General features: G+C 45.0%; 1 protein-coding gene across 1 annotated transcript; it reads left to right on the forward strand.

The window, feature by feature from the left end:
- The first annotated feature begins 7,355 nt into the window (after positions 1–7,355).
- DRD5 (dopamine receptor D5) lies at positions 7,356–9,447 on the forward strand. The gene has a single exon (XM_061464906.1). The coding sequence runs from the start codon at positions 7,357–7,359 to the stop codon at positions 8,812–8,814; it is 1,458 nt and encodes a 485-aa protein (XP_061320890.1). The 5' UTR covers position 7,356; the 3' UTR covers positions 8,815–9,447.
- The last annotated feature ends 358 nt before the right edge of the window (positions 9,448–9,805 follow it).

A 9,805-nucleotide genomic window follows, 5' to 3' on the forward strand; every position in this document is an offset into this window, starting at 1 on the left:
ACATGCAACATAAAATTCACAAGTACATGATAATTTGATATGCAATATTTTCTTTGATGAAAGCAGTTAGACAACATTTCAATTGATAGTTTCAGTCCTTGGCTTTGTTTTCTGCTCTGACATTCAGGAATCCACTGCTCCCTGTGGCAACTCTTTTCATCACAGTTCAATGCACATTTTCTGTCTCATGAAGACTGGCCTGTGTACAGTTACCTCTGCTGAATCCCCAGTCTTTTAACATATCTGGAAAGTTGGTATATGTTAGTCCTCTGATTGACCAACAATGCCAAAGTAATATACAGAAAATCTCACTGGGTAGAGTTATTGGTATGGGACAACACAAGGATGACAACCTGTTGACTCCCAGTGTCACAGTCACCGCCTATGTCTCACTGTGAGTTTTAACAGAAGGCTTCTCTGAGAGGAGTGCAGATATGTGCCATTTTCTAAATGAACATGAGACTGACTAATTTACCAGGACTGATCATGGGCCTGCCCACATGATGCTGCCACAGTCCTATCTCTTTCTTTTCCAAAGGGGATTTTTGTTCCAAGGTTGCATGCTGTGCCAATCCACTGTGGCTGTGCCTTTTTGTGGAATTTGGGTATTTGTCTTGATTTGTTGGAGCAAAAAGCATATGCTTTTTGATCTGTATATTCCCTCCTGTGATGTTCAGTGTGTGAGACAGAAAAATGGGAGTCATAAGGTCCATTACAGGGGTGCTGGATGCTCTCTGCACCTGAAAAAGTGCGTATTTCTTCTCTGACCCTTGGAGAAGGAGAAACCATGAGGATAAAAAAATCTAGACACACTGTAGGATGAAATCCCGCTGATCAGCATGCAGAAGGCTATTCACAATTCAGAATAAATAGCTATTGCTCTTTCACAGATAGACAAAAGAATACCCTTTAGTTTTTCTTTGTCAATTCCAGTATAGCTCTTGTGTCAGCAGACTAATGATGTCTTCATCAGCTGTTCTTCTGTGTTCCATAATAGCACTAATAGTCCTAAGCATTATTGCAATAGGTGTTTAACAAAGAACTTTCTAACCCCTACTGCTGAAATTCTGCTACAGAGATGAACGAGACTTGTTGATTCTAAAGAAGTATTTTAAGTCTTACTTGAGGCAAAAAAAAAAGAGCAGAACTAAGTAAAAGCAGTAATTTAATGCTCTTTATCTCAAAGTGACAAAGTTGCTTGTTCTTACCACTGCCATTTAAAATTTGAAACTGAATTCTTTTCCCAAATAAATCCTGAACTACAAAATCAAGCCCTGGTCCTATACAACTCTTAAAAATACAGATCAAAACCCGTATCAGCTCTAACTGTTGACACACTTGTAAAATTACTTTGCACTGTAGTTTTCTGTTTAGCACTTGCAACAGGCTATCCTGTGAGACACAGCTGTCCCACAGAGCCAGCAAAGCAGACTAAGTTTGGGGGTCTTGCTTCCCAGCTTCATGCTCTTCCATCATTTTGGGAGGACGTAAGCCCAGTGATGAGTTACTGTCTGGCCTTATGAGACATCATCTGTGTTCCTCAAGAGGCTGAAACCCAGCTGTTGACTTCTGTCTTTTGAGTTCCTTTTTTTCGATCAGACTTGAAAGTCTTCACAATAGCATCCGTTTTCATTATGGAAATTACTGATTGTTTGTCTCCATGAAGGATCAGCTTTTCCTACTCATTTTGTGGAAGACAATCTCACACCAAGTTAATGGGCAGGGTAAAATCCTAAGGTAAATTATGCTGATTGCAAATGTTCCAATAAAAATTATTAGCTAAAAAAGCCTGTAATTTACACATTCAATATAAAATTTATAGGTCCTGTTAATATATAGTGAGTTAGAGAAACAGAGAAATCAGAACAGTGACATTTGTTTTGAATTGCTCTGTAAGTCCAACTGTTGTATTGTTTAAACCAGAGACTGTGATTTTACAGTGGCTTCTTTGGGAATTAAGCCCATCTGATTTTTATTTGCAGTTTGGTAATATAGTTGACAAAAGAAAAAATAAAAATCTTGAAATGTTCAATATTAGAAAATTAAAATCACTTTTTTCATCTTGATTATTTTCTCAGGACAGATATTGCCATGCACAGCCAGAAAATGTGAATAATATACCCAAAATGTACCATTGTAAAAATCAGGGTGTTTATATCTTTATCTATCTTGCTTCAAATGTCACTGATCTTCAGTACTTTTCCATCAGGTAAGCTCTTGCTTAAAAATAATGAAGCTAAGTTTTACTCTAAAATTATAAATATCCACAAATACAGGACAACATTTCTATAAGATAAAAGCCACAGAAGTGACTAAGTCCACCAGGAAATCACATTTACAAAAATCCTGTTCCCTTTGCTTTTGGTCTTGGCCACCATTCATCTTTTACCACTGCTTTAAATGAAGTCAGGGTCAGAAAAAAAGAAAAGACAAATTTGTGGAAGTCTCTTCTGGCAGCATCAATTGCTTCATGATTTCACCCAGAAAGTGATCTATGGCTGATGTAGGAACCACATTGCACTCATTACAGAGAAAAAAGCAACAGAGATACTGGGAGAACTGTTCATTCTGTTACATGTGGTTAATTAATACTATCCATCACTGTTCCAAGTCAACAAAAACTTGAATGGGTTTTAAGGCCAGCAGGGATAACTGTAACTGTCTAAAATGACTTTTCCCACAGTGCAGACTACAGAATGCTGTTTGATACCATCTGAATCAAGACAGAGCTGGGGAATGAGCTGAGTGGCAGCCTCGAAGAAATGCATTCAGCCTCAGCTTTCAAGCTGCAAGTGATGGAAAATCCTTTACAACCCAAAATCAATCACATCAGCCATTACATATCCTCACTGTTGAAACGTGCACCTCACCTCTACCCTGATTTCTCACAGATTCAGTTTGTAGCCAGTGCTAGTTTTTAGAACCGTACCTGAGAGATTAAAAGTTATCTATTATCAGAAAATATTTCCCCCATAAGGCATCACCAACTGTTTCTAACCCTCCTGGTGCCCTCTGCTCAGCTAAGAAAGTTTCCCAGGCATAATTCCTGTAATGGTTTTCTGACCATATTCCAACTCCGCATATTTATTTTTAATTGAAACATGAACAGCAGAACCCGACCTAGTCTGTGAGGATTCCTCTGTGCTGAATAAATTGGTGATACTAGTCCTTGGTGATACTAGTCCTTTCCCTTCCTTCCTCAATATTTTTGCATGGCTACATATACACCCACACCTTTGTTCATCCCTGTGCAGCAAAGCATTTCAGTTTCAGTGAGTAAAACTGGTAGACCTTAAGCCTACATTCAACTGTGGTCCTAAATAAAACTTCACTCCAGCATACTTCTACAGTTAAGAGTATGTCTGGCTGCTTGGCTAAATTGGACTCATGTACAGCAATCCTATGATTTCTAGCTTCCCCCACCTCTACTTTTACCTCTTCTTGCCTGTTACAGAGCCTAACTAATGGGAGGTTTTTGATGGGATGCCTTTATAACCTAAACCTCAGTGGTACATCTGTGTCGATATATTTTAACTTCCTTTCAGCATTACTTATTTTTTATCTCTTTGCATCAAGTATCTTTCAGATGAGAGAATGTGTGAATTTCTGAATGTTGTCTATTTTCAAATAAATATCATTTGGCAGAACAGTGGGTCTGTGTATTTTGAAATGGAAATAGAGTGGCAATGAAGGGAAAGAGAGAGCAATACACAGGGTTTTAAAATGAGGAACTACAAAGATTTTTTTTGCTGCTCAGAACCATTGCAGTAGCAGTTAAATTCCATTACTTCCAATCTGCCAGCTGTGAGAGAGAAGTGTAATTTTAACAGGTGAATAAAAAAAAGGAAAAATGAGACAAAGCTCTGAAGGAAAAGCACAAAAGCCATCGCAAAGATAATTTCAGGATGGAAAAAAAACCCACCTCAAATCTCTCAGCAAGTGACAGCTGAGGTTTTAATGGAGCAGTCTTAAAATAAGACTTATAAGCAAACTGCCTACAGAAAGTGAAAAAAAAAAAGATACTAATAACCTATAACTGTTAAAGGTTTTTATCTCAGGCTCAAAAATGTTGATGACAATGGATGAATATTAGAACACACCGCAAACATCCCCATTACACAGTTGCTGCTCTGACCTAGGGCTGCTGTGAATGATCTGGTACAAGCAGCTGTCCTGTCGCCCACTCCTACTCCACCTCTTCCCAGCTCATCATAGTCTATTAGCTTGTGGGTTTTAGTCTTATATGAAAGATGAACCAAACATGAGCCACCCCATCGCATACCAATATTTTTTCTACTACCATTGAAAATACTCAGGATCTCCTGATGCATATCTTTGATTTGAAAGGAAGTTTTGAGTGTTCATGAAATGTTGGATCAACACTGAAGACTGTACCACCTGTATATGTATAGGTAGAAGTGTATCTTCAGCTGATGAAACTTCCCCCAGCTAAATGATAGATCTTTTTCCATTGGGATCTCTGGTGAGTAACTTCAGTTCACACCAACTGAAATTCCAGAACATTTGCTAAAGATGAAATAGGTGGGAGAGGATATTGTATCTTCTAAATTATGAGTTATGCAGGAGCCAGAGAGCCAAATGAAACTCTTGGCTGATAATATAGTTTGGAAACTCCTCTCTACTTTGGGTCTGCCTATAGCAGACACTTCTGTAGGAAACATAGTAAAATTTCATTCTTTAGAAGTCTGGCAAGTGAATCCTGACAATTTTAGTTTCCATGGCTTAAGGCGTCTTTCCCAGCTGCTTTCACCCCCTCTCCACCGATTCCATTGCACACAGCAGAGCTATTGGGAGACAACATGTGCCTGTGCTTCTGCTGCTCCCAGCCACAGCCCAACATCTTCACTACCAGAACAGAGTTGTTCCGAGCCACCAGTGTGTGTGGTGCTGCTGAGCTGTGGGCAGGCTATCTTATTACTGGGCTACTATTATTACTAAGAGACAGATACCTACACATATGGTTATTTAAATAGCTAATGCATACTGACTGCATGCATGTAAGTACGTATGTGCATATAAACACCATATTACATACATCATCTGTGCTGATGGATTCGCATGTATATGCACACACCTTACACTGGTGAAACAACAAATATAAGCTAAACAATCAAATCAGATCATTGCTTTTTTTTACATAAAATACCCACATTTCTGGACCAGCAGCTTCAACAAGGCATGTGCAGAGTTACCTGTGCAATGTGGTTCTTCGTTTATAGGAATTGTAGGAGGCATTGCTTAGGAAAGCAGAGTTTGTGCAAGCAACACATTGCCTCAGCATCACATCTTTAGTCGTGCTGTTTAGAATTCAGTGGTGACAAAAGCTAAATTCTCCCTCCAATATTATATATAACTCTGCCTAAACATGGAAAAGTGCCAATTTCTTAAGCAAGAGCTAAAGTGAAGCTCCAGTTTTTCTTGTGAGAATTTTAGAAAATTACTTAAAAGGTTGCAGAGTTTATTTTTCTTACTCTGTATTTAGCAACTCTAACATTTAAATCTTCCTTCATGTCACTGCAGATCCAGCAAGGTAGAGTGAGTATTGTCCTTCTCCATCTGACTGGAAAAGTAGCTGGCAGGCTCCCGAAGAATGGCTTTCTTAGCCTTCATGGTGACAAAACAGGCTGTTGAGTCAAGAATGGGTTTGATCTTGCCACAGTTTTAAAACAGAATTAAGATTTGGAGAAACTAAATCAGGAATATTTTTAATAAAAATAGCTAAAACATGTTTAAAGGGGCACCTCTGCTACGGAGACAGGCTGGAAGAGCTGGGGCTGTTCAGGCTGAAGAAGAGAAGGCTCTGGGGAGACCTTAAAGCAGCTGCCAGTGCCTAAAGGAGGCCTACAAGAAATCTGGAGAGGAGCTTGTTACAAGGGCACGTAGTGATAGGACAAGGGGGAATGACTTAAAACTGAAAGAGGGTGGATTTAGATGAGATATAAGGAAGAAGTTCTTTACTATGAGGGTGGTGAGGCACTGGCACAGGTTGCCCAGAGAAACTGTGGCTGCTGCATCCCAGGCAGTGTTCAAGGCCAGGTTGGATCGGACTCTGGGCAACCTGGTCTAGTGGAAGGTGTCCCTGCCCATGGCAGGGGGCTTGGAGCTAGATAGCCTTTAAGGTCCCTTCCAACCCTAACCACTCTGGGATTCTATGTTCTTTAAAACACAGGCATGACATCAGTGCATGGCGAGTCCAACCACGCGGCATTCACATCTGTACTGCTTAGTTTTCTTGCTGTGCTGGAGCCTTACCAAGGAGACAGATTCATCCCATGAAAACCGAAAAGAGAGAGAACTGTACTTCCTTTGCCAGGTTTCTTGCCTGTAGCACATCCCTGCCATCCAACAGAACCCTTTGAAACAGCTACCAATGTAGGTTACGTTCTCCTCCCCGATGGAAGTAACCCAGACAGTTTCATTCCCCCTACGGCAACTTGCAGCCCCGCTCGTTCCCAGAGAGAAGCCGTGCCCGTCCTGGGCAGCCCGTCTCGTTCCCCCGGGGGTGCTGGAGGGGTATTCCCCATTCCCCGCTGTGGAACCGCGCTCTTGGCTCCAGCGGCTCAAAACCACCGCGCAAAGCTGGTAACGGCTGCAAAATAATTGCGAGGGTTTCTGGCGGGAGGAGAGGAGCACGGCAGGGCGGCCGGCCCGGACGGGGCGCCCCGGCGGCGGAGCATGCTCATAGGGTGGCCGGGGGCGGAAGAGCCTACCCGGGGAGCGGGTGTCGGGCGGCCGGGAGTAGGCAACGGGAGGCGGCCACGGGGGTTCCGCTCTGCTGCGCTGGGAGCGCCCGCGGGTGCCGAGCGGGCGGAGCTGTCAGCCCGAGCGCGAGGCACCGGGAGCCGCGGGGGCGAGGAGCCGCGCAGCGCGGAGCGGCCACCTCGAGGAGCGGGCGCGGAGAGGGTACCCTGAGCAGGGTGCGCGCTGAGCCGCGCAGAGGGGAGCGCAGGCGAGAGGAAGAGAGGCGGAGACAGAGAACGCACTGGGAACGCACCGAGCTGCGGAGCGGGGATCCCCGCTGGGAGCAGGGGAGCAGAGACCCCGCACAGGGGAACCCGCGCTGAGCAGCTGGGTGGGAAGGCCGATCAGGGGCAGCGGGGCGCAGACCCCGCGCAGGGAGGCGCGCTGATCCGTGGGACGGGGACCCCGCGCGCGGGGCGCGCTGAGCGGCGGAGTCCGGAGCCCGGTACGCGCTGAGCCGCTGATCAGAGCTCATCCGGCCGGGGTGGCGGCGGGGCGGGGGGGCAGTGGGCCCATGGGGCCGGGCGGCTCTGCCTGCTCGGCGCGTCCCGGCCGCCGCCGCCGCCGCCTCGCCGCCGGCGGGAGCCGCCAGCCATGCTGCGGGGCGGCCGGAGCCCTCTGCCTCCGGCGACGGGACCCCCCGGCGGGGCGCGGGAGCCGGTGGGCGCCCCCGGGGCAGCGCAGGTGGCGGCGGGCAGCCTGCTGGCTCTGCTCATCCTCTGGACCCTCTTCGGGAACGTGCTGGTGTGTGCGGCCATCGTCCGCTACCGGCACCTGAGGAGCAAGGTCACCAACATCTTCATCGTGTCCCTGGCTGTCTCGGACCTGCTGGTTGCTGTGCTAGTCATGCCCTGGAAGGCAGTGGCAGAGGTGGCGGGGTACTGGCCCTTTGGGGCTTTCTGCAACGTCTGGGTGGCTTTTGATATCATGTGCTCCACAGCCTCCATCCTGAACCTGTGCGTGATCAGCGTGGACAGGTACTGGGCTATTTCCAGCCCTTTCCGCTATGAGAGGAAGATGACCCAGCGTTTGGCGCTGGTGATGATCAGTGTGGCGTGGGCTTTGTCTGTGCTCATCTCCTTCATCCCTGTCCAGCTCAACTGGCACAAAGGTGGGGATCCTGTGGATGCTGGTGATATTGGAGATGGGTTTGGCACTGGCTGGGCAGCAGCAGGTGCTGTTACCACCTGGGCAGAAGATATGAGCACCACATGGGTGGCATTAGCAGCAATGAGACCCTCTGATGGGACCTCTGACAGCAATGATACCCTCACTGGACCATCAGAGAGCTGTGACTCCAGCCTCAACAGGACTTACGCTATTTCATCCTCCTTGATCAGTTTTTATATCCCAGTGGCTATCATGATAGTTACCTACACTCGAATATACCGCATTGCCCAGGTGCAAATTCGTCGTATCTCTTCCCTGGAGAGGGCAGTTGAGCATGCACAGAGCTGCCGGAGCAGCCAGGTTGACTGCCACCATCACACAAGCCTCAAGTCCTCCATCAGGAAAGAAACCAAGGTGTTGAAGACGCTCTCTGTCATCATGGGTGTCTTTGTCTGCTGCTGGTTGCCGTTCTTCATCTTGAATTGCATGGTTCCCTTCTGTGAGAGCCCACCCAGTGACCCCCATGCTGGTCTTCCCTGTGTCAGTGAGACCACCTTTAATATCTTTGTCTGGTTTGGTTGGGCCAACTCCTCCCTCAATCCCATCATCTATGCCTTTAATGCTGACTTTAGAAAGGTCTTCTCCAACCTTCTGGGATGTGGTCAGTTTTGCTCTGGTACTCCAGTGGAGACTGTTAATATAAGCAACGAGCTTATGTCTTACAACCAGGACACCCTTTTCCACAAGGAGATAGTGACAGCTTATGTTAACATGATCCCAAATGTGGTTGACTGTGAGGAAAATCGTGAGGACCCTTTTGATAGGATGTCCCAGATCTCCCCTGACCATGAGATTGCCACTGACTCTGCCTGTGAGCTGGACTGTGAGAGGGAGATTTCACTAGGCAAAATAACACCTTTCACTTCAAATGGTTTACATTAAATTGCATCCTGCCCTGGTCAGTTCTTCTTGGATTATAAAACTAAATATTAGCACTGAGTGGAAAAACCTGCTTGATTTTACGCTATAGTTTGGTCAGTCACTTCATGCTAAACTCAATTCTACGTGTAGCACTTTGCAGGATATAGACACTGTCATGCAGGGAGCTGGCAGCGCAGGCTTAATTCAGCACTTCCCCAGGCTGAGAGAGGACCATGCAGTCACATTGATTGCTGGGGTGAGGTACTGTGGTATAATTACAGTCAGTTCCTGTTTATAACATGTTTGCAAATGAAAGATGCCATTGTCAGTGCTAAGTATTGCAACTTCTAAAGTCAGGGACAGAGGTGGCTGGCAGAGACGTTAAACAGAGAAAACTTCTAGGCTGTTCATTTGTTCAGATCTTGTGTTTATTTTCTCTGTTGGTTTGGGTTTGATTTTCTTCCTCTATTTATTTTTCTAATTTTTATTTTTAAGATAGAACTATGAGGTGGTGATTAGGATGATTATTTAAATGCGTGTTTCTGCCAAAACAGTTTATGTGAAATCCATGTTCTCCTAGGCGGCGTGGTTGCCTATGATATCCTTGCCGTGTTCCCAGATGAAGAAATAAAAGTTACATTGATCAAAGGGGTATTATCTTTCATTTGTCACTCTGAAAGGTTTACAACAAGTATTCAAACTTCTGTGTTTCTATTTGGATGGTTAGAATGACTGGCAGCTAAACTTTATTATTTGAAAAGCAAAATAGTCCATGTAGAAAATACAGTTTTGGAATAAAAGCAAGGCTCCGGAATGATTGACTTAAATGAACTTTTTTATATGGCTCTACTTACAGCTAGATTTATGTCTGTTTTTCTTTAGTATTATAACTGATGCTATCCCTCTCTGCAGCTAAGAATAACAAATATACATATCCACAAGGTATGAAAACTTTCCACTTAATTCTATACTTCAACGTTTTTAAAGATGCTATTAATGAGAAGAATTCGGT

This window comes from Pezoporus flaviventris, unplaced genomic scaffold (assembly GCF_033815535.1).
Source record: "Pezoporus flaviventris isolate CSIRO_AGI_PZ_B2104156 unplaced genomic scaffold, CSIRO_AGI_Pfla_v1 ptg000002l, whole genome shotgun sequence".
Lineage (NCBI taxonomy): Eukaryota > Metazoa > Chordata > Aves > Psittaciformes > Psittacidae > Pezoporus > Pezoporus flaviventris.

Coding starts and splice junctions, on each gene's coding strand:
- DRD5 (XM_061464906.1), top strand. CDS start 7,357: ATGCTGCGGGGCGGCCGGAGCCCTCTGCCTCCGGCGACGGGACCCCCC.